This window comes from Natrix helvetica (genome assembly GCF_964273705.1).
Source record: "Natrix helvetica genome assembly, chromosome: 1".
Taxonomy (NCBI): domain Eukaryota; kingdom Metazoa; phylum Chordata; class Lepidosauria; order Squamata; family Natricidae; genus Natrix; species Natrix helvetica.
This window is the reverse complement of record NC_138548.1, coordinates 165,527,607-165,552,914: the sequence shown is the minus strand read 5'-3', so window position 1 is coordinate 165,552,914 and position 25,308 is coordinate 165,527,607. Positions and strand designations below refer to the sequence as shown.

The window sequence follows — 25,308 nt, the reverse complement described above, 5'->3', positions numbered from 1 at the left end:
GCTCAAAGTAATTCCTTCAAAAACTTATGTTTCAGTTTTTCATTTTAGCAGCACCATTCTACAGTAAGCCCCCATTTATTCATAAACCAGGGGTGTCCAAACTTGGGAACCTTAAGACTTGTGGACTTCAACTCCCAGAATTCCCCAGCCAGCCATGCTGGCTGGGGAATTCTGGGAGTTGAAGTCCACAAGTCTTAAAGTTCCCAAGTTTGGACACCCCTGTCATAAACCCTCCAAATCAGATGTCAAAATCAAGGCCCGTGGGTACTTAGATCTGATCCAATGAGCTGCCCTGCAAACAGCGAAAGACTGGTGACCTTTTCCACCACAGGCTCCCCCGACACGAGCAACATTGAGCTGGCCACACGCACCCTGGCCATGTCCACCTATCACCCACCCACCCACCCCCGATGTCAAATACAGTCCTGATGCAGCCCTCAATGAAATCGAGTTTGACACTCCTGCTCCAGATCAAATATCAGAGTTGTTTATTTTCCATCTCATACAATATTTTCCTGTTTGACAAAGCAGTTTAGACTTAATAACAACCTGACAAGGTCCATGCCAAGGAGAGCTTCGTCATCACAGACTTCTTCTTTTCCCCATACGGCTTCATTCCCAATGCAGACTCCACATTCATTGGCTCCCATTTCAGCCCCCCATAGCCAGGATGGACGGCTCAGGACAACTGCATAGGTTTCGGGGACTTGTTCGATGTCTATGTAAGTACACTGCAGTAAGGATAATTTCAAAGATATTTTATGGATTATTTTTTAAATTACATGCAACAGTTTCAGTACTTCCTTGAGCTTTTACCATAGTGCTGTGGGGCCCTCAAACCTCTCACTGGAATGATGAGATTCTTTTGAACAAAATGAGGTCCTGGAATTTACAGGTTCCAGTGGAAGGCAACAAGGGCACATTTGTGCATATTGTCTAAATGTCCTGGAACCAGTGAAATCTGGGGGGTTGGGAAGGGGCCAGAATGTATCTGTCCTCAGTGTGGAAGGGAATGCCACTCTCGATTTGGCCTTTTTAGCCACACCAGATGCTGCTTTAGGACCTCTTTCCAAAGCATGATACCATAATCTTTTGAGACTGAAGGATGCCACGGATGTCTAAATGTAGCAATTTATGCGCTCAAATCCTACCTTTAAGACCATATTTCGTATGAAAACTATATCAAAATTCAGCAGAGCTATCTTCATACAAGATTTTACCTTTAAATTCAGGATATGCGACTATAGCAACAGCACGTAGACGTATATACTGCTTCTTAGTGCTAAGCAGTTTACAATGTAGTATATTTCCCCCAACAATCTGGGTCCTCATTTTACTGGCCTATACCCTAAAATGTATTCTAAGTATTCTAAGATAGAGAATATATTTTGTTGGAATGACCTTGAATTATCTATCTCTCATTGTGCAAGGAAAAGAGAAAAATCATTCAAATTTAGATGTTCTGACCCTATACCAAATCAAATATTGATGAAAAGGATTAAATAATGTATTTGCCTGCAAAAATTCTTAAAATACCACAGAACTAGGAAAGACTGATGCCTGGAATTATGGAGAACTATTTCCATTTGGTGCAAATAATAGTAACTAGAATCATATACATCATTTGCTTAATCATGGTTTGGATTACAATTGGCTTGAATTACATAATGAATTAAATCATAAACCACAGTTTATACATTGTAATGGCTGAGTGGGCAGAATACACAAAACCCCAAATCAGACAAACCACACAATGGTTAATTGCAACCTTGAGCCAAACCTGACAGCTAATTTGTATTAGCCAATTCCAATGATCAGACTTGGAATAAGCCATTCTTGGTTTACAATTTCAATCCAGTATAGGTGTCTACTAAAAACCGAAATGATGCAAGAAGGATAAAAGATACATTGTGACATCACAAAATAAATCTGTCCCTTTGTCTCCTTCTCTTTTTTGAACCCGTGTCCAGATTTGACTGCAAGCTTACAGGCCACATGGTTTGCATCAAAAAACTGCAATGCACATTTCATCATTTCAATTCCATGCAGATACCCATGCGGGCAAGCTTTACAATTACCCAAGCATGTGATTTGGGATATAAATATGTTTATTTTATCTTTAAAGTTTCTCAGATAAAACTTCCCAATAGGTTTTATGATATTTCTAGAATTATTGCTCTCACCTCAACTTTTTGTCCTGGATCATGAACAGCAGCAGGAAAAAACACAATCTCCTGGACTTCATCGGAAGGCCTATCAGAATTTTTTCCAAAGATGATTCGGCCACCTAGTGTGGCTGGAGGCAGAGCCACAAAAGTATCACAGGAAAAGGGTTCAGCAACACTATTAGCCATCCTGAAAAACAAAGTAATAAACAATCACATCTCTCTGATTGCTCCATAATGGATGAACCACTATCGTAATTTCCCTTTAGATGTTTTACAAAAAATATAGTGAAATACATTGCACAAGGTCACACATGTTGCTGTAACAAATTCTCTCTCATATATCTGGACTAAAATAAACTGTTGAACAGAGCTGTGTGACTAGACCAGGGTTTCTCAACTTTAGCAGCTTTTAAGATATGTAGACTTCAACTCCCAGAATTCCAAGCAAGCATAGTTTACAAATACTGACGTAGAGAACAGGAGAATTTTAGATCTTTTAGAGACATCCACCATCTAATCGTTTTTCCTATTCTTTATTACTGACAAGTTTATAGGAATTTCTACAAGTTCTAGAGTTGTGATGGCGAACCTATGGCACGCGTGCCCAAAGTGGCATGCGAAGCCATGTTGCCCGGTACACACAGCCTTGCCTGTTTTCTGGGTTTCTGGCGTAAATGTGCATCCTTCGCATGCACAGCAGTGCTGAATTGTCAGGTGTGCATGCATGCTAGAACCCAGAAGTTTGGCTTTTCTGGAACACAGCCCCGACAGCATGCGTGTGACTTTTTCGGCACTCGGCCATCACTGTTCTAGAAGAAAGATCATTCACGACTCAATTTCATCTTAAGAGTGGATCTCTCTATCCACTTGAATTACAAAATAGGCTGCATGAATCCAACTGGGTTGTTTTTTTTAGATCAGATGCAAGGCAGGTAAATGAATAAGTAAATACTGTATGTGAAAGCCAATTTGGTTAAGTGGTTAAGATGCTGACTTAGAAACCAGGAGACTGTGAGTTCTAGTCCTCCTTGGGCATGAAAAGCTAATTGTGGGTGACTTTGGGCTAGTGGTCACTCTCTCTCAAACTAACTCACCTTGCAGCTTTGTTGTTGTGGGGAAAATAGGAGGAGAGAATATTGTTATTGTTGCCTCCTTGTATATAAAAAAAGTAGGATTTAAAAAAAAATGGATTAGGCAAGAGGAGGAGGAGCATATCAAGTAAGAACCGCACTGCGCCTAAGAAACCAGAAGGGGGAAGGAGGAAGGGAAACACTGTCAGGCTAAATTAAGCGGCTGTCAGAAAAACCGAACAGGCAGATTCTCCACTAGCACAAGTTAGTCCCAAACATTGCAGCTTTCCCCAACCTGGATGCTTCTCAGAACTGGGCTAGTGGAAGACCAATGGGGCGGTGGGGGAAGAGATTTATTTTCCAAACAACAGCAACTCCAGCGCTTACTCACTAGTTCCTAGGCTGTTTGCGCGAATAAAAAAAGACCAACAGGATTAAGGTGCCGCGACACGGGTGTTAAAGGTTCAGGCTCTAGATCTGCAGCTACAGTATAGCTTTTGCCTCCATCTTAAGGTTCATGCATCGGTTCTCCCTTGACCATACTGGCTTGCCGAGCCCGGTTTTATGGCTTGACGTGTGTCAACCAGACCCTGCTAGTTCGCGCAACCGGAGCTAAAGCCACCCAGACCTTCCCCCGGGGCCAAAGCCAGAACAAATCCGAAGGCGCGCAAGTAGTTGTGGTTGTAAAACTTTTGCAAAAATTTGCAAACTGTCAAAGCAACAACAGGCGAACGGATCGCACCCACAAATGAGCAAAGCTGCTGTTTTTCCCCTGCTGAATCCACATGGCTTCAGGTGGCTCGATTGGTTTTCTGTTGTCAATCTGCCCCCCTGTTATTTCTATTTCACCCAAGCCCGATGGGTCGGATAGCCGTTTGTTCCCCCCCCCCCGGGATTCTCTTACTTAATGGGAAAACGCCCCGCAAAGCCTGACGTCAGATCCACCAGCCAGTCTGGCGTCACAGCCTTTGCCTTGCGTGGAGCAGGCGCCGCGCTGATGCTTTTTCCGCCTTCCCAGTCGGCGTCCAATCCTACCTACCAGGCAGTTTGCTTTCCGGCCTTCTCCCGCTTGTAGTAAACGTCGCTGTTGCTGCCGGTCTCGCCCCGGAAGCCCCGGGTCAAAGCCGAAGCTGGTCCGACTGAAGTAAACAGAAGCCGGGCGGAGGAAGCCAAAAAGGCACCGTCGCAACGTAAAAAGGGCCGCCGCTTTCTCCGACCAGCTGCCTCTTCCTCGCCACCATGGGGAAGTCCTTCGCTAACTTCATGTGCAAGAAGGACTTCCATCCCGCCTCCAAGTCCAATATTAAAAAGGTGAGCGGCGACCCGTCGGTTCGGGGCCATTTCCCGCAGGAGAGCCGGAGTAGAAGCGCCTCTCTCCTGAATGGGAGATGTGTATGTACACGCAGGTAGTCCTCGACTTACAGCGTTTGGCGGCGGTTGGAAGTTTACAACGTCCCGGGGGGGGGAGGTTTTTCACACTTAACGACCGTTGTAGCAACTCCACGATCACGCGACCAAAATTGGGATGCTGGGCCACTGGTTCATATTCATGAAGGTTACAATGTCTCCCCCCCCCCCTCCCGGGATGGTGTGGAATACCTTCGGATGAGCAAAGTCAGTGGGGAAGGTGGATTCACTTAACAACCGGGTTATCAACTTCGCTTAACAGCTGTGGCAAGAAAAGTAAAGGGGGGCAAAACGCACTGAACCAGTTATCTCACTTAACAACATAACTGTTGGGCTCGATTGTGGTTGTAAGTCAAGGACTACCTGCATTGATTAGTCAGTTTAAAGGAGCTTTCGGAAGTTCTCCCTGTCGGGTTTTCTTTCCTTCCTGGGAAAAAAAATCTTTTTTCATCCAAATATGCATCCTGGGTACAAAAAAAATCTCTCCTGCCCTCCAAAGTAAATAAATAAATCCAGCATATTGCTAATTTAGCCCCACTCTTTTCCTATCTTAGCTTTGTTTTGCTTAAACATAACTGTCCTGGTAGGGACCAGAAATTACTGTTTCCATTATGCGTCCTCGTTACTCATCAAAGAGTGGGACAGGGTGCCCCTTTTATATTATAATGTCTTGTTTTGTTTCCCAGTTTTAGGCATTTCTTTTTCCACAGCGTAGCCTATTGAATTTAAAGCAGGTGCCCGCTGCTAGACTCTAGATTTGCAACTGTAACTCGTGTTGTTTTATATATGCTTAGGAATAAAGATGGGGCAGAAATGAAGGGAGGTGGAGGAATTAGCAATGGAAGAGTTTAGGAGGAGCAACTGTCAAATGGATCCCCAGACGCCATCCATTAGTATCAGGAAATCTCCCAGATATTTTGAAATACCACTCCTACCGATCCTTGCCAGCCATGCTGGCATGAACTGAGGAGAAGTGCAGTCAAAAAGCACTTGAAGTAGATCGGGTTGTGTATCCCTGGCATAGAGCCAGTGTTGCCTCATGGTTAAGGCATCAAAATAGAAACTGGGAGACTGGGAGTTCTAGTTCATCGCTTATCTTTAACTTTATTTAGATTTATAAACCGCTCCCTCTCCCCAAAGGGACTCGGGGCTTAGGCATGAAAGCTAGCTGGGTGACTTAGGGCCAATTACTCTCTCTCAGCCACTTCACAGTATTGTGGTTTTGGGGACAATAAGAGGATAAAAGAGCATTAGATAAGTTTGTCGCTTTACGTTATTTATAAATAAAGTAAAATAAAGTAAATAAATTGTAGAGAATAGACATTTATACTGATGCTGTGAATAACTCTCCTGAAGTCGGGTTTGAAGGTGTAGGTGTGCCATCCACAAAGATATCTACAAAATATAATGTGGACTGGTGCTTAGACTGTATTGTTATTATATATGATATATCAATCCATGTTTCTGGATGTATATGACACTGTGCCTAGTATAGTGCCAGTTTGGTGTAGTAGTTAAGGCAGGGGTCGGCAAACTTAAACACTTCCGGTCCTAACTGGAAACCCCCCGCTCAATTCTGGAGCCAATTGAAAGTCTGGTTCCCCCACCATAGAGTCTCCTAGCATGGTGTCCTTTTTCCTCTACCTGTCCTAATCAAAAGCCCTATCAATTGTGGATCCGACCGGCGACAGGGAGCAGTAGCAGAGGGATGGAAGAGCTACATGCAGCTCCAGAGTTGGGGTTGTTGACTCCTGAGTTAAGGCATCAGGTTAGAAACTGGGAGACCATGAGTTTTAGCTCTTCCTGAGGCTCAAAGCCAGCTGGGTAACGTTGGGCTGGTCATACATTCTCATTCCTAAGAAGCAGGGAGATGCAAATCATTTCAGAAAACGTTGCCAAAAAACCCACAGGGACTATAGTCAAGTCAGTTGCCAGAAGTAAAAAAACTTGACTCAAAGGCACACACAAAAAAATGACATACTAAACTGTAAACTAAGTATATTTGCCAGGTTTGTTATTCAGTATTTATATTAATGCAGCTTTTTAGGCAACAATCTTTTTCTAGTAATGGGTCTCACTGAACTCAGTGGAATTGTGCTTTTTTTTCTCAAATAAGCAATCAGCAGATGTTGATATAGCATGAAGCTTCCGAAGTCAAATTTCCAGTGAAAAAAGGAGAGGGACCTTGTCTATCAACCAAAACAGCAAAATGTATTAGGCCATTCCTAGTGATTTTTCCAATAACAAAAGTTTCTCCTGTAATTTAACCTGGATTGCAAAAAGAGTACTTCACATTTAATCTCAAATTGTTCTCAATTATTTACATATTTAAATATATTACTAATAATATAAATTATTATTATTATTATTATTAGTTATATTATTAGTAATCTACTTAAGTATGTAAATAATATAAATGTCATTTATAGAGACAATGTTAGTATCAAGGCTGTTTCCATTGATTTATTCATCAGAATCTGTAGAATTGTATCTTCCTGGGTTTTTTAAAGCATGTTAATTGCCTATTTAATCAGTTATTAGTTCTTTTCATTTCAAATGTCTTTTTCTTCCAAGAGGTTGATGAACAAATCCCTTGGTTCAGCGATCTTTAGGGGTGTCTTCTTACCAATCCTCAAGCAAAGGAGGGTCATAGAGACTCAATTGTATAGATTGTCATTGAACATACATTTTGCTTCTATCAAATTGTCTCTTGACCTTTACAGAGGTGTTAATATCCATAAGAGGCAAACTATTCTGAAATGTTCCATGGATCATAGTGATATTAGTCCCATGGAGCATAGTGACCTGGAGTTCATCTTCAGTTTCTAGTAAGAAAGCTAAATTCTATATTAAATATTTCTAACTGGAGTCTTTCAAGAACACCTGGATAATTTTTTCAGTAATGGTTAAAATTACAGAATTTTAAAGCAGTCTGGATACAATATGAAATTCAAAAAAGAAAAAGGAGGAATGTTTGCAGGAATGCCAAAAACTTTTTTTGCAAAATCAATTTGTTCTAACTAGGTATGGATGGCAGAACAGAAAATCTCTTATGACAGAAAGAAACAAGAAGAATTAATGCAGCAATACCTTAAAGAGCAAGAATCTTATGATAACAGGTGAGAGATGTGGCTTATTATTTTTACACTTGGGTGATAAAAATCTGCAATCAAAGTATAACCCTTTAAATGTATGACTATGTTAGTTGTTGTCTTTATTACACGTTTGTTTTATAACGTTTCAGTACATGATTGAAATATTTTATTTGCTGTAAATATCTCTGAGAAAGATGCTATTTGTCTAATCAATGTATATATGGCCATCCAGCTCAAAAATGGGACTCTGGGTGACAAACAATAAAAACTCCAAAATAACAACCAATATGGTTGAAAATAATAATAACCAACATATATATAATGTACCCAAGATTCAAAACAATTCATTTCATCGTGCAATCAATAACAGGCCGGAAAAAAAACAGCTGGATTCATATGACATCCCAGTTCCAGAGCTAAAGGTAAAAGCCAGGTCTTTAAAGCTTTATGGAAGGCCAGTAAGATGAGAGCCATCCAGATCCCATGGAAGATGCTTTTCCATAGAATAGGTACCACAACAGAGTAAGTGTGTCTCCTAGGTCACTGAAGCAGTGCTATGAAGCAATTTCTACTTTCTACAGTCTGCAAATCTTTCTTTGCCTCACTTCCTAGGGATTTAGTCTTGGATCACATGTGCTGCTCAGACTGAAAGACCAGAGATATCAGTGTTTAAAAAATTGCATTCAACGTCTGGATTCTTTTTTGAAAAATGTTCTCAGCCCCATTGGTATAGTAGAAATGTACTTGACAAACTAAAATGTTTGGGATAAAAGTTAAGCCAAGCCTAGGAGTACATCTGGAGCTGAACATCCAGGGTTTGAAAAGTAATTACTGCTTACTCTAGAATTATTATGTACTGCAGATATTTAAAGTTTCTACTAGTAAAAAAAATGAGCTACATCTTATTGTGGAAACATGCTACCCTTATTTTAAAATATATTTTGACTCAATGTATATATCTTGTGATATAACAATTTTATTATTTGTTTATAAAGATTGCTTATGGGAGATGAACGTGTCAAGAATGGTCTAAATTTTATGTATGAAGCGCCACCTGGAGCAAAGAAAGGTAATTTTAGTTGTTTAGTAACTAACACAATGTTTACTAACAATTGTATGCTAACCATAACATTCATCAAAGTGTTCTTGATCATCTTGTTTTAATTGTTACAAATTTTTCCTGCAGATTCTTTTTACACCTGTGCTCATCATTATCTCCCCCCCTTTTTTTTTTAAATTATAACTGAAAAGTACTAGAGAATGACAGTTAACACCTGGCAGAGTAAATATTTTCCTAGCAGACAATTTCAGTTCTGGGAGTACCCAGATAAGGGTGAGAAAAACCACTCTCTCAAACACAGGAGAGCTGGTGCAGTTGGGGAAGACCAGATGTCTTTCACCTGTGAAGGTTTGATGCCATTTTATGTAATCCAGATATGTTGAGCTTCAATTTCCATTCTGGCCAGGGCTTTTTGGAATTGAAATCTAACACATCTGGATCAGAGGTGGGTTTCTGCCGGTTCGTCCTGAATCGGGCGAACCAGTAGTGGCGGCAGTGGGAGGCTCCGCCCACCCACCCAGATGCTTTTGCACATACGCATGAGAGTACCAGTAGTAAAATAAATTGAAACCCACCTACCACAGATCGGAATGGTGTCAGTTGAAGAATGTGGAATAGCAACATTCCATTAAGTAGATCAATGATTTGACGTGGTACAAGTTTCTTTATAATAGATGATATTGCAGATTTTCAGAAAGACCATTAGAAACTACAGCCAACAATATTAGCAAAAGGAAAAATTTGCAGTGATTCCCACAATTGTTGATTTCAGAAGTGGGATCCTGTGTTATAGTGGACATGGTTTCATATCCTATTTTGCTTACTTCTTGTAAACTGAATCAAAATATTGTTATGTTCAGAGCAACTTATCACTTCTAGAACCGAAAGGAAATTTATGAACTTACAATTGCTCCTCTAATCAACAACCAGCTCATATTCACTCTTACACCCCTGCTAATCCTCCATGTGTAACTATGTCCTCTCACAAGCAGCTGCGGTAAAGTGACTTCTAGCCACAGGATTTAAAATTAGGAACAGTCTGCCACAAAATGCAGTAATACTGCATTCTGCAATTTGCCATAGTTGGAAGTAGTGTACAAATTTGTATTCAAATGAGGCATTCATTTGCTAGGAATGGTTAACAACCCACTGACAAATACTGTTGGAAAAGTGGTAGCGAGCATACATGGGACCCAAATACGACTTATTATCCATCTTATTGTTAAACATCATGCAGATGTTATCAAAGTCTTTAAACAGAGTATGAGCCTCTAAGAAAGACTCCTTACACCAAGATGGGAAATTTTTAATCTTCCATAGGTGCCCCCCCCCCAAAAAAAGGCTATAGATCAGGGGAGTCAAACTCACGACGACACGTCGTCACGTGATGTATGGCAACTCTTCCCCCCTTCGCTAAAAAGGGGATGAACATGGCCAGTGCGTGATGCATCCAACCCTTAGGGGGTGAGTTTGACACCCCTGCTATAAGTGTTATGTAGGAAGTTGTAGAAGATCCTGTGTTCTTGTCAAATATTCTAGAAGATTCTAGTCTTTGAGTCATTTTAGGCGAAGAGCTGAAATGCTTCTTCTGGTTCAAACTTGAATCCTTACAGATTGGTCATGCAATAGGGGATTAAATATCCTTCTTCTTATATATAGTATTGTTGGTTTTATGAAAAAAAAATCCTGAAATAAATATCAGATTACTGAAGAATAAGTCTACATGTGGTGAATTTCTTGAGTATGATTACATAAAATTGCAGTCTTTATTATAAATCTATAACTCACACATTTGGTTGTGCATAATTTAAAAAATAAAACCTAAATTTCAGTAGATTAACTTTATGAAATAAGGTGTTTTTCAGAGGTCTGTGAATTGCATGATCTGAATATTTTTGATATCCTGGTTGCCTACTATATGTCTCACCTAATGGTCTGCCTTGTCCTATTCCCTGCCATTTCATCATGATCATCAAACAAGAAACCAAAGAGGTAATTTTGATGTTTAATTTAGTCATGTTTTCTCATATTTCAAAATCTCAATATGTATATAAATAACAGCTTGAGTTTATGTATTGTTGTTTAGCAGGAGGGAGAAACTGATTACAAATTTGAATGGCAGAAGGTAGCTCCACGTGAAAAGTAAGACGTATTGCTTTATAATTTGATTAATGTATTCTGAGAGCTGTTTTCGTGGATGTGTTCTTTAAGCAAGAAGCTTGTTGTCTCAAGCTGTATATTTCACAAAATGAACAGAGGCACTGCCTTTTCAATAGACAATACCTTTTGTATTTTTCCCCCACAGAAATAGATCAGCTGAATACATGAGTTACCATATCAGAACTTAGAATAAAATACTGGAAGGATATAAATGGAAGGAAGGCAAAAATTATCCAAGAATAATATTGACGCTGTAAAGTACATATTCTGTGTTTATAGATATTACTTTCATACAATATCTAGCATTTTACTCAAGGACTTCACATTACATAGTTTTTCTTGCTCTTTGCTGCTTGTCTGGAGTTCCCAAATCTGTCTCAGAACACATCTCAGCCTTCTGAAGCAGGTTCAGTGGAGATGAAGTCTATAGCAAGAGAGAGCCAGAGGTGTTTGCAAGTAGTCCACTCCATCAGCAGATACATAATAAGTACATTTAAAAAGTATGAACAAAGTTCCATAATAAGAGCCGAGGTGGTGCAGTGGTTAGAGTGCAGTACTGCAGGCTACTTCTGCTGACTGCCGGCTGACTGCAATTTGGCAGTTCAGATCTCACCAGCTCAAGTTTGACTCAGCCTTCCATCCTTCTGAGGTGGGTAAAATGAGGACCCAGATTGTTGGGGCCAGTAGGTTGACTCTGTAAACTGCTTACAGAAGGCTGTAAAGCACTGTGAAGCGGCATATAAGTCTAAGTGCTATTGCTATATTTATAAAACTTTCCCTCTTCTGAAACGACCCAGGATGGAGAGAACAATGAAATTCAAGGAAACCATCTTGCTAATATCTTTCTGGTGTATATATTTATTCAGAATGTCAGCCTATTATTTTTCTGTTTAAAAGATAAATGCTGCAGCATCCCAAACCGAAGAGCATTCAGAGTCTTATGCAACTTAAATTTGCATTAAACCTGAAGCAGCATAAACCGCAAAGAGCAGAGGCACGAGGTGCATAAGATAGAACAATAAAAACTAAGAAGTAATAGTGTTCTATTAAAACAGTAAGAATAATGAATAGAGCAGGAAAGCAAATAAACACAATGAAAGCAGCACGGTTTTAGATGGCTAAAAATCCACAAGCACCATAGCCTTGCCATGCTGAATGCGGCAACCTAAATAAAAAGGGTGATAACAGATCTTCCAAAGGGTAGTTAATGGTTGTTCTTGCCATCTAATTAAAGTTTCCCCAAGGAGCAGCAATCTTGGGGTCTTATTTAGAAATCATGTTAAATGAACTATAAGTGGAGATTTCCCTGTTTATTTAGCCTTTCTTGATGTCAGGAAGAACCAAATCTATATCTATATGCTTTTTGGATAAATGTGAATAAATTAGAATTCAGAAACATTTTGATGCTGTGATTTCTGCACCTTCAACAATTGAAACCATACGTTTTATCTTGTTTGAATCCCCAGTAACTAGGAATTATAATTTTTTGAAATCCATAAATAATATATGTATGTGTCATTTTTGTATTTAACAGATATGCTAAAGATGACATGAACATTAGAGACCAGCCGTTTGGCATCCAGGCAAGTTTTAAGCATTGCCTTCCTTCTATTTTAGGTGGATTTCATGTATTTAGTAGCGTACAATAAATGATATTAGGCTTGTAGTATGAAAAGTTTACTTTGGATATAATGGGATAAAACATTCTGCACTGAAATGTGAAATTAAGTCAGTATGAATCATTTGCAGGTGAGGAATGTCAGATGCATTAAATGTCACAAGTGGGGCCACGTTAACACAGACCGGGAATGTCCTTTATTTGGCCTTTCTGGAATTAATGCAAGCTCCGTTTCCAATGATGGCTCAGGTAGGTGTCTAAACTATTTCAGTCAAGTTTGTCAAATCATGTCGTGTTGTATTTAATCTGTATTTTATTGAGTTCAGCAACAATAAACTTTGCAGGATTCGAATTGAAGGTCTTCTGGTAAATGCCTTCAGGTATCTTAGGTGAAGAGAAAGTATTTTTGTGTGAATGAATGAATTTTCCAGCCACCGTGATTCAGTCAGTATTCCAGTGCTTAGTCTTTGCATGGAGTTCTCTATGAATATTAGAACCACCAAATTATGTATTCAGGTTTGTATCCCACCTACAAACAGATAACTGATCCCATGGTAATATTTCGGATAGAGTGATTTCAGGATGATTGCGCCCAAACTATTGAAAAAAATGCCTGTAAGGAGCTAATGAGAAATCTCTAAAAGTACTTTAAAAGCAAAACCACTCCATACCAAGTAACCAAAAGAAATAATACCCTTATTTGCAATAGGATTTTTTTCTTCCTTATTCCTCGACTGTAATGCTAATCCATTTGTCGATTCAGACTTTTAAAAATGTAATCTTTCCACTTCCCAAAGTCTCCTCTTGAATAATATATCTTGCTGGTGAATGGAGATTATTTTTGCAATAAGGCAATTTCGCTGGATGTGGTTATCATGGGATAATCACACCCCTGGGGTACAGCCTTGGCTGTAATCTCCCAGGACTGTAATTATTTCATGACAACTGTACTCCCCCCGATGATGCATTTATTTCCATTATGAAATCTTAGTCTGACATATAAAGTAACTTCACTTTGATCATTGGAAACCACATAGTAGTGAGAGAATGTTCCAGCTGTGCGGTTTACCGAGACCCACTATAAGATTTACTACATCCTTTATAAAGTTAAATTAGGCAATCAAAATGCTGTTTTACCCTAAGCTGTTTTTTTTTTTAAATAATACTGATATTAACTTCTACCATTGTAATAAAAAAGGCAAAACTTTATGCTCTACTTTTCTACATGAGTTGGACAGCATTGGCATGATGTGTGAATAATTAGGCAAGCATTTCCTCATTGAAAGCAACCGTTTGCTTTCTAATAAACTATTGGTATCAGTTATTACTGTTATCAAACCATGACAGAAATGCCGGAAAAAAGACAGTTTTGACTCTTTCAGAAGCCAAATTGACATTGCAGGTCAGATGCTGATCATCCAAGGCAGCTGCCAGTCATCTCTTCCTCTATATCTGAAAATAATAGAACTTAAGTGATGCCACGTTGTTTCTCACGGAAGAGGGGGCATTAGTGTTGCAGTTGTCTTAAAATTTGCCATAAGTCTTAGTTTAGTCTTAGTTTTACATTACATGGGCACAATGAAGTAGAATTTACTATTTCTAGCAGCATTTTTAACCAGATGTACACACCTATCCCCAGGGAAGCTTTTACTCCACTTCTTCTTGCAATAATATGTTCATTAGCAGGAATAATAAAAATAAGTGCATTGGATTATAATATTTTTCATTTCGCTGGGTAGGGCTGATAGGAGTTGAAGATCAGAAACAGTTGGAGGTTCATACCGACTTTTATAAAAGGATTAGAGCAACCACCCTTGTTGGACAACTGGAATGTAAAGTAGTGGTATCAATCACTTTAAGGACCTTACCTTTAAATATGATGTGCAGTGCTTTCTCAGCGCAAAACGATACTGAGACATTGTGCATCTTTAGGATACCTTTCTTCTACCGTCCCATATGGTATCAAACTTCATATTTTCCCCCTCTGCTACATATTCACTCTGTTATCAAAGATTCTAGAAAGGTTTATTTTACAGCATTTAAAATAATGTGAAAATGCTGAAAAACATACAAGTATTTAGCAAAGTAAAAAGTAGAACCAAAGTAGGGTTCTGAATTTTTGCTAGCAAAGCCAGAATAAATAATACAACATGAGAGAAATTGGTCAGTTATTCTACAGCAAGTAAAAACTTTCTACTTTTGCCGCATATATTTGAATTGCCTGGATGAAGATTTTTTTTATTTTTAACATGGTTTTTTAAAAAGGGTGAATAGTCTTCATCCAGACGTTTACGGTGATGACTGCTTCTTTACTTTAAGGCTCCAGCCAACCAGTTCCTAATCCAGTGCATTAAATGCAATATTCACAATTAATCTTTGAAATACAGGTTTTAAGGAAACCTTTGAATCATAATGTCTGAAGATTCTCAGAATTATAGCATCCACAATAAATGACTGACGGTTGCCGATCTCCAGCTCTGCTGTCAAACTGTTCATATAATTAAGAATTTTATCCTAAATTTCTACTGGAATTTTCCCCCTCTTATACTTTATGTACCATAAATCTTCTCCTGGCCAAACAACTGTCCTTTGTTTGATGAATCTTATAATGCTCTCCTGCACTACGTTTTCACCAAACAAATTATCAGCCCATCAAGATAGGCCAAGTCAGGAAACAGATACGGCAAGGACGACCCATTGTAAAAGAGGGGCTAGGACAGCTTGGCAGGGACACTCTTTGCCCAGCCACAAATATGACGAGATGAAATAGTGTGTGACATTCGCTCTCCTCCTTGGCCGCCGGAACTTTCTGAGCACCCAGTGCAAAGTTCTGAACACTACCTCTAGCCCTCCAGCTTGTTATGGCAGAGTCGTGTTTATTCTGTATAAGAAGGGGGGAGTATTTTAAATGGCTCTTTTGAAGCCATTGTTCTTCATTGACAGAAGAGGTAAAACCTCACTCTGTGGCTCTCCCTGGAGATCATTCATCCAAGCCAGTTGGTGAAATTCAATTTTTTTTACTAGCGATTCTGTGGGCCTAGCTTGGTGGGCATGGCAGGGGAAGGATACTGCAAAATCTCCATTCCCTCCCCACTGCTGGGAAAAGGATATAGCAAAATCTCCATTCCCACCCCACTCTGGGGCCATCCGGTATTTGCCGGTTCTCCGAACTACTCAAAATTTCCGCTACCGGTTCTGCAGAAACTGTCAGAACCAGCTGAATTTCACCCCTGATCCAAGCCCCGTTGTTGCTATATTCTAATCTGATGTGAAAGATGTGGTTATTTGTTCACCCAGCTCTTGAGAGGGGAATCTATGAAGTTTCCGAAACGCTAGGTTTTGGAGCAATTTGGGCACTTGCTTATTATATGCCTGCAATTTCACAGGTTGACTCAAATGTTGGAATTAGTAAGTCTTGGCTATTGGTTCTGCACCGGCACGAGAGAAACACGAACCAAACTCTTTCCACTGTTTTTCTGCTGAGGATAGGAAAGTTTTTATTTGCATGAGCTTTGCAGTGCTGACCTCCAAAGAGGCAACAGTAGGGTATAAGAGAGAAAGTGAGAGTGAAAAAAGGCTATAAAACCTCCCCTTTCATGCCTCTGTTTTTTAATCACACATCAATTAACATGCAATGTTGGAACAGTTCTTCCCAATTCCCTGGTGTGACTTCACTTACTAACTACTTTCCCATTTCACCCAGTTCTTTTCAAACCTGGTCAACCATTCTAGACCACCTCTCTGGCAGATAAGTGAAAATCCAATATGTTCTCACAAACTCTGTGTTCAGCTTATAAATCTCTCAGTTGGGGTTTGACTCCTAGCTGAATCATCAAATATATACAACTCTGAATCTTGGCATAAAGTTCTGCTAATTATTCATCATGGATCATTCTTTCATTGCGAAGCACAGACCATTAGGCTGTCCCTTCCTTTGGCAGACCCGGAACAAAAGTCACGCAACCTGGAGTGATGTGTAGGAAATTCTACTGGCTGACCTAAACAATTCACACCAAGTTGTAAAAAAAAACCCAGAAATTGGCTTTCAATTTTTTCTTTCAAAGGCCCACGGGAGTGTAGAAGTTCTAGTTGGGCTGTTGGTTGTCGGACCTTGTCTCAGCTGCTCTGTTAAGACATAATCATGACACTGTGCAGGGCTGTTAATTTTACAACCACACAATTTATTGTAACAGTACATCAGCAAGTTGTGCTGTACACAGCAGAATGTCCTGAGGATCTGACGCTAACTCTACAACCAAAAGTAAAGTTCAAGTGCCTTTCGGAATAGAGAGTAATGAGGCTCTCAAAATTGAGGTCAGCCCTGAGAAGAGGACTAATGAAACCCTAGTTTCTTGCTGTGAGAGATAATAATAGAAACTTGAAAACCTATCAGGCTTTCCTCTGACTCTTTTTACGCCCTCAAGGCAGGTTTATTTTCACTCTCTTTCTTATGTTCTCTCCTTTCTCTCCTACTTAACAATCTGCTAATAGCCCTTGAATACTTTTGCCAATGTTTGTCTCTGTTTTCCTCCACACAAACATACTTCCTCAATTTTTCTTTTATCCCACAAGAAATTGTTTCCCATATTTTTGTTCATCCAACATTGCTGTCTTCTAATCCTGCTTTAGTTTGTCCATCATTTTCTCCAGGGGTGGGTTCCTACCGGTGTGCGCAGTTCACTGTAAATTGTTCCGCGTATGCATGAAGAAATCAGCAGTGGCAACCGAAGAACCAGTTTGGGGGCGTGGCCAGCCTGGGTTGCTGCCGGTTCTGCGACCAAGACCAAATTACCACTACCTGTTCGCCCAAACCGGTAGAAACCTACCTCTGATTTACTTGAAGGGACACTCAAGACTCCAGAGAGAAATCCAGATAAGAACCAATGTGGAGTCAGAAGATACTGTAGGTCTGGGATGGAAAGAGCCGGATTCAAGTTAACCACCCATCAAAACTTGGACCAGCCATATTCTTTTTGGAATGTTCTTTATTTGAGGGTTAAATTAATCAGGAAAATAGTTTGCTTGTCATCTTGATCTTCTGGGGAAAGGTACCGTATATTATAAACATAACAAATAATGAAAGAATACTAAACTGAAATTACTCCTTCTCGTTTGAAAAATGTGATTTTGTCAATACAGGTGATTTTTTAAAATTAATCTTGTTTTTTAATGGCATCATATTTTTGATTCAGCTGGTGATTAGCTGTAACCCAGTCAGCTTTTACATAGCTTATAGTTGTGTACAGTAACAGTGCAGTGAATTAAGAACCTCACAGTCAGAAAATGGGATGAGCCCGATTCTTGCTGTGAAATAACCAAGCCATAAGAAGATGCTTAACTCTCAGCAAACTTTCATGCTATAATATATTAATATTATATTGAAATACATTGAATATGTTATATATTAAAACAAACCAATTCAAATTCCTTATGTAGGACTTGCTTTTCTACTTGCAATGGTACCACTTTAGATCGAGTCTGGGGTGCTAATCATAGGATAAATAAGGCAAATTGGTTAAGGAAACATTAATCTCATTAAAGTAAAATTTCTCTGCACAGTATGTAGGAAAATAAAGCCAGTGTGTAGAAATCTCCTTAGTTAAAGGAAAAGAAAAATGTATATCCTTTTGGAACAGAGGCAGTAATAAGAGCAAACAAAATGAATTCTGAACACTTTCATAAATACATAGACCTTAAATCCTTAAATAAACTTAAAAGCAGAATACGCCCTAAATAAATTTAGAAGCACTAGCTAAGCTTTTCTTTTGATTTTTTTTTGTTTTGAATAAGAATCATTCTTCATTACATCCTGTAATGAAAAAAAGAATCATTCTTCATTACATCCTGTCGAAAGCGTGTCGATTGGTTACAAACAGTTTTCGTGCGTTTCCATCATAATTATTACATATATTTCCTTCCCATTGAATAGTACATTTTACATCAAAAATCTTTATGTATTTTACTATCAATACACCACCATTCTCATTTAACTGAAATTATTTAAACGTGCTTTTATCTGATATCATTTGCATTTAAAAACACAACCACCCACTGGCATTCATTGACAATCTCAACAAATCTCCTGTAGCATTACATCTTATAACATATTCTTTAAAAAAAATCAATTAATAAAATATCTAAAAATTCCCCCCCTTTCCCCCCCTCCAATTTACCGTTTAAAGCTTTTATACAATTGCTTTTACCAATGCCAACACATATAAATATCATTAAACATTATCCGTTAACATTTTTTTGGTTATTATTGTAACTAATTAAGAATTATTATGTATATCACATCTTCTCTCATCCGACCCCCCCCCCCAAAAAACCCAAAAACTTACATTTTTATGCATAGTAAGTTTTATAAGTCCCCCCCCCCCCAGGTCCCAATTTGCAATTTGTATCCAAATGGTTTTTACTGGTCATAATCATTATGTCATTATTAATATCATTATTATTATAAGTAACTAATTAGTTATTTACTGTTTATATCACCTCTCCTCTTATTAGACCCAAGAAAGATTTACTTCTTTATAACAAAATCTAGACAAAAAATTATTAATAACATTCATAAAGTTTCCCCCCCAGGTCCCAATTTGCTTATTTATATCCAATTTATTTTAACTAGCTAATCTTTAAAAGCAAAATAATTCAATCTTAAAATGCCTACTATTTACATGTATAAAATGTATTTTAATTTTTAAAATTGTTTTCACAAGGATTTATGCCAGATAAAGGATTTTTAAAAAATTAACATTTAAACAACATATCTAGTGTTTATGTTTTTAAAAGTGCTCTAAAACCATTTTGGTTTTCAGACATCATGTTGTAAACAACACCTGATTGACCTTGAATCATTTTAGAAAAAACTAAGCAAGACTGAACTACATTAATACCATTATGAAACACTAGGCTGTGAATTAGAATGGAAACTTGAGAAAACATGCCAAAAACTACTCAGCATGGTGATGTCCATGAAATCTCAAAAATCTATTCTCTGCCTCAGTGATACTAAATTATATTTGGGTTGGCGGAAATACCATCCCAAGGAAACATAAATTGAGTTTTGAAATATACACCAACAATAATAGAAAAAGAAAGAGAGAGAGGAGGAGAGAATGAAAGGAAGGCGGGGGAAAGAAGAGGTAAGAGAGGAGGACTGAAGGGAGAGAAAGAGAAGGGGATAGGAAGAGGAAGGGGAAGAGTAGGAGAAAGGGAAGGGAAGAAGGAAGGGGAAGAAGAGGAGGAAGGAAGAAAGTAGAGAAGGGAGGGAGGGAGAAAAGAAAGGGAAAACAAGGCGGTGTTACAAAAGGAGGAAGGGATGGTAAATAAAGCAACCCAAACTGTATATTATAACCTATTAAATGAAATAATAAATGTATAAGAATGATAAATGTAAAGAAGAATAACAATCATGTGAATGTATACTTAAAAGTATACATTAAAAGAGAATAAAAAAATAAAAGATTCTTTGAGAGAAAAATCTATTTTCTGCCTCCTGAGTCCCAGCTGATCGGGAGGGAATGGGGATTTACAACTATTTCATTAGACTAAGGTTAGGGCAGAAATTAAACATGCTGCATACTTCTAATAATGAATCTATATATTGCCAAGGTTCTTTGACTTTACAGTCCTATAGCTGCCTGCTGTACTGTAGAAACACTGTCTGCTTGGGTTCCTGCTTGAACTGGAAAAGGAACAGCAGAGCCCAGTGTGAATTGTAATAGGGGGTGGTGTTTTTTTTTTAATGTGACTCTCTTTTGGGTTGCTCAGGACCATAGACATGCACACATGCAGCTTGTGAATACCTGCTCTAATGCATAACCTTGATGTCAGAAAGTGTTTTAGTTTGGAAGCTGGTTTCTTGTACTTCAATTTATGTACTTGTATCCAATGCTTATCGCCAGACCTTACCTAAAATATATTGCTTTCAATGTGACAAAGTTACATAAGAAGAGAGAATCCCCTTGCACTTAAAAGAAAAATGCAATTATTTTCTATTCTGAACCTCCAGACTGCTGTTTTAGAAAATCGTATCTGATTATTTGCTCAGCAGAAGATTATTGCGTTGATTTAGCTATGATTTTACTTAACAAAGCTTCCACTGAATTTCCCACTGTGTAGTCCCAAAAAGGTAGAGAGATATAAATGATACATTCAGACTGTGATTTTGGTGAACAGGGCCATCGATGCACCCCTCAGAGCTAATAGCGGAGATGAGAAACAGTGGGTTTGCGCTGAAACAAAATGTACTGGGGAGAAACTTGACCGCAAATGATCCATCCCAGGTAATGATCTTTTTATCAGTAAGCTGAAAATGTGTGTAAATCTAAATGTGATTGGTTGTGAATTGTTGCTTAATGTTTTTGTAATATGCATAACCGTAGGAACGCCAGATAGATAGAGAAAGCTCTGTGTCTCTTAAAATACCATCTTCTTTTCCCACTTTTTTTGTTAGCTGGAATGATAGTCTAGAATTTGTCCAATCCATAGTTTAATAAATGAAAAGCCTCCTGCAGGTTAGTAGAGATTTATTATCTACTAGAGGAAATGGCTTTGACTTTTCTTTACTTGCTTATGATGGCAGCTGCTTTATCTAACTCTATCCCTGGGTGGAAAAATAATGACAGTGCCGACCAGGGGATGCCATAGTTTGGAGGTGCAATTCTGAATACTGCCCTGTGTGTTGCTGGAGATTACATCATTTCTCTCTGCATGGCTACCAGAAGGGAAGCTTGACAAATGTAGGGTAAACCCTTGCTTATCAGAGATGGGGATATGTCACCATTTTGGGCTCACTTGTGGTTGTAAGTTGAGGACTACCTGTAATGTTAGGATGGTTGCAGATTAATGCACTTAAGCGTTGAAGGGCTCCAGTTGGGTAAAAGGGTATAAAAAAGGAGGGGGGAGATGTGGCTGAAAGGAACTAACCCCCTTAACTACTGTATTTCTTTTAATATAAGACGCACCGGAGTATAAGATGCACCAAGATTTTGAAGAGACAAACTTTAAAAAAAAGTTTTTGCACTCTGCAGACCTCCCCAAAACAGCTCATTTTTTGCGAAAACAGGCTCGTTTTTTTTTTTCTTCAAAAAAAGGCATGAATGGCCTTTAGTAGGCTTGTAGAGTGCTCCTGGGGGGTAGCCTCCCCCCAAAACAAGCAAAAGATGGCCCGTTTTTTGTCAAAAAAAAAAAGGGCATGCGTAGCCTTTAGAAGGCTTATAGAGTGCTCCTGGGGGCTGGGAGTGGGGGGAAATTGAGCAAAAAACGGCCCATTTTCCACTCATTTCTGCCCTCCCCAGCCCCCAGGAGCACTCTATAAGCCTCTTAAAGTCTATGCACAGTCATTTTGGGGAAGGGGGCGGAGTTTCGGGAGGCAAAAAGTGCTGTATTCAGTATATAAGACGCACCCAGATTTTCAGCCTCTTTTTTTGAGGGAAAAAGGTCCAAATTATACTCCGAAAAATATGGTAAGCCAGCCAGTTGACCCTGTTCCTGTGCATTACGTTGGTGCTCTTTTCTTTGTCACAACATCTGCCTCAGCATTCTGCCTCTCAAAACAATATTTATTCAACTAGCTTTAAAAGTATATTATTTATATTCTGTAATCTCCAGACTGTCCCTTCACGTCCACGTTCTGTAGCTGTATCTCCCAATCTCTTTATTTTAGGAATACGTTGCAAGCGAGGCAGAAGACGACCCAGAAGTCGAATTTCTGAAATCCTTGACAACGAAACAAAAACAAAAACTTTTGAGGTAATTTTATCATGAGGCTGTGGAGCAGGGGTGTCAAACTCACGGTGTCATGGCGACGTCATGTGACATAGCGGGACTTTCCTCCTCCCCCTTCGTTAAACCGGGTGTGGGCATGGCCAGCACCTGATGCATCCGGCCTGCGGGCTGAGATTTTCACAGCCCTGAGGTAGAAGTTGAAAGCTGTGCTTTGATTTATTCTAGAATAATTGTACAGAATATTTAATCACGCCTTATCATTTCCCATGATTTTAAGTCCATTGTCATTCATTGCTTATTTGAGTGGGATTTGCTGTGAGCTGGGGGCTATTGGGGTTCTGAAATCTCTTCCTCTTGCTTTGCTGTGTGAGCAGCACATTCTCGAATCTTTATGTACTTAGCATTTGCAGAATGCGATTGCGTGATCCTTAAACTGTTCCCCTTATAATACTATTTTATATGCTAATTTGTTATGATGAGAAAACATAAATTACATTGGGTAATTCTATACTACAGCTGAAAGATAATGGATTATTATTTTTTTAACAAAAAGATACCATTCGGAAATATGTCATTTGCTCTTAACTGGATCCAACATTAACCCACTCTTGTTTTACCATAGTTGATAAAATTGGCTTTTAGGAAAGTAGAGCTTGTACATAATTGATCCATTTGTTTTATATTTTACGTTTGTACTACTCCGATTAAATACCTAGGTACCTAGTGTATAGGGACAGATAAATTAAGGATTTAAATGATAAATAAATATATGCATTCCAGTGTAAGTGTGATGTCTAGGACCGAATACATATATCCCTTGGATTATCTCCATCTCCTTTGCAGGGAGAGGGAAGTGAGGCACCTTAAAGCCAGGGGTCACTAACTTTTCGGACCTCAGGGACCAGTAAATTCATAATTTTAAATCCTGCAGACCACTAATATGATTTTTTTTAAAAAAGGTAAATAGTATTTAGTGCAATATAAAAAATGCGAATAAAATTTTCTCGGGGACCATCAGTGGTCCGCAGACCACCATTTGGTGACCGCTCCCCTAAGCAGTGCTTCCTCCACCAGTGTATTAGTGGTTGTTTATCTCAGTAGCTTCCTACAGGTACAGCAGTAGCTGCTGGATCTGGCTGGGAACTCTGTAGGTAGAGTGTCTCATGTTGACAAACATGTTCCAGTTCACACATTGCCTAGTCAAACTGGGATAATGCAGGTAGTCCTCGACTTACGACCACAACCGAGCCTACAATTTCTGTTGTTTATTGAGACGTTTGTTAAGTCAGTTTTGCCTCATTTTACAACTTTTCTTGCCACAATTGTTAAGCGAATCAGTGCGGTCGCTAAGTTACTAACAGGGTTGTTAAACTAATGTGGCTTCCCCATTGACTTTGCTTGCCAGGAGGTCACAAAAAGTGACCCGGGACACCGTAACCCTCGTAAATTTGAACCAGTTGCCAAGCATCTGAATTTGGATCACATGATCGTGGGGATGCTGCAAAGGCTACTATGAAAAACAGTCATCATTCATATTTTTCAGCACCGTTGTAACTTTCAACAGTCACTAAATGAACTGTTGTAAGTTGAGGACTACCTCTAGCAATCCTGCTATAAAATCACACTTCTTTTGAATTCTATGACAGGAGTGGAGACATAATTGTTGGTATCTGAACATTTTAGTGCCAAGTTTGCTGTAAACTTACAAAAAAAAAAAAAAAAGCGGATAAACACATTTATTAGATCAGGATATACAGTATCAAGGATGGCTTTAAAAGAGTCGAGAGGAAAGTTTGGGGAATGATTCTTTTTAAAAATAATAATAATAATAAGCTTATTATAATCTAAAATTAGAGTATAAGGTTTGCTTGCTGACGTTTAAAAAAAAAAGGATTGCCCTGTTATGCCACTCTGTTTCATTGCTCGATTTTTCTGTCTTCAAAAATCAAAGAAAACTAGATCGCCTAGAGAAGAGGAAGAAGAAGAAGAAGAAAGACAAAAAGAAGAAAAAGCAGCAGAAGGGAAAAAGTAAAAGTAAACACAGAAAACATAAGAGCCGGGCCTCTTCCGCATCCTCCAGCGAGTCTTCAGCAAGCAGCAGCGACAGTGATTCCAGCAGCAAAGACAAAAAAGCCCCTCGCAGAAAAATAGATTCTCGGGGGAAAAGGAGAAGCCGGTTTTCAGAGACCGACAGTAGTGATTCTGATGATGATAAGGGGAAGAAGCAAAAACTCTACAAAGGTCCCTCTGGCAGCCGTGATAACAAGGACAAAGATAGAGAGAAGTCTCGGCTTTTAAAGGAAGATCCTCCTTGGGAGAACAACAAATGGGGCTCCAGTGAGAGCAAAAGGAACCCCATAGACAAAAAGGAAAACTCAGAGGGGAGAAAAGAACCGGAGCGACCCGGACACGCAAGCAGGAGCCACAGCAAGGGGGAGAGGAGCCGGCAGAGCTCTGATTCAAGGCAGCGGGCTTACTACAGTCGAAGTGAGGAAGGAGACAAAAGTAAAGAAGCAAAAAGCCACTGTTCAGAGGTAAGCAGAGAGCAAAGGAAGCGTAAAGAGAGCCATCCTGATGAGTACAGCAAGAGGGAGCGCCGAGAAAGAAGCAAAGAGAGGAGAAAGTAGAGAAAGTGGGTGGCGCATGCTTTCTTTCTTTCTTTCTTTCTTTCTTTCTTTCTTTCTTTCTTTCTTTCTTTCTTTCTTTCTTTTTTCCTTCCTTCCTTCCTTCCTTCCTTCCTTCCTTCCCTCCCTCCCTCCCTCCCTCCCTCTTTCTTTCTTTCTTTCTTTCTTTCTTTCTTTCTTTCTTTCTTTCTTTCTTTCTTTCTTTCTTTCTTTCTTTCTTTCTTTCTTTCTTCACCTCTTGGGAAGGGCTCCAGTTGTGCTCTTCTAGGTCCTGTAAGCTCTCAGAAAAATCTCAGCCTCACACTTCAAACATTCTTGTATACTTACGTTGTATCTATCATGTAACAAACAAATAAACACAAACCTGGTTTTTC

At 39.1% G+C, this 25,308-nt stretch overlaps 2 protein-coding genes across 10 annotated transcripts in view; one reads left to right on the top strand and one right to left on the bottom strand.

Moving 5' to 3' along the window:
• The window catches only part of SCRN3 (secernin 3), a gene marked incomplete at its 5' end in the record, with an annotated part of 25,649 nt that extends 21,127 nt beyond the window's left edge, over positions 1–4,522 (bottom strand). The window contains 3 exons of one of the 7 annotated variants that reach the window (XM_081935431.1): positions 550–731; positions 2,184–2,355; positions 4,278–4,522. In XM_081935431.1, coding sequence (XP_081791557.1) covers positions 550–731; positions 2,184–2,355; positions 4,278–4,522 — 599 coding nt within the window. Of the gene's footprint in view, positions 1–549; positions 732–2,183; positions 2,356–3,262; positions 3,405–3,625; positions 3,938–3,980; positions 4,041–4,142 lie in introns of those variants that run through there. The other 6 variants (XM_081935434.1, XM_081935433.1, XM_081935437.1 and 3 more) reach the window with 6 other exon arrangements.
• Positions 4,409–25,308, top strand: CIRSR (corepressor of RBPJ and splicing regulator). 3 transcript variants are annotated; one of them, XM_081935449.1, is made up of 9 exons: positions 4,409–4,549; positions 7,670–7,764; positions 8,736–8,826; positions 10,893–10,942; positions 12,495–12,543; positions 12,710–12,827; positions 20,760–20,866; positions 22,249–22,334; positions 24,262–25,308. In XM_081935449.1, the coding sequence occupies exons 1-9, from the start codon at positions 4,478–4,480 to the stop codon at positions 24,935–24,937; spliced, it is 1,344 nt and encodes a 447-aa protein (XP_081791575.1). In that variant the 5' UTR covers positions 4,409–4,477; the 3' UTR covers positions 24,938–25,308. The 3 variants fall into 3 exon arrangements, with proteins under 3 accessions (XP_081791575.1, XP_081791577.1, XP_081791576.1); XM_081935451.1 differs by lacking the exons at positions 4,409–4,549; positions 7,670–7,764; positions 8,736–8,826 and adding an exon at positions 10,338–10,792 and having other exon boundaries at positions 10,890–10,942; XM_081935450.1 differs by lacking the exons at positions 4,409–4,549; positions 7,670–7,764; positions 8,736–8,826 and adding an exon at positions 10,339–10,792 and having other exon boundaries at positions 10,887–10,942.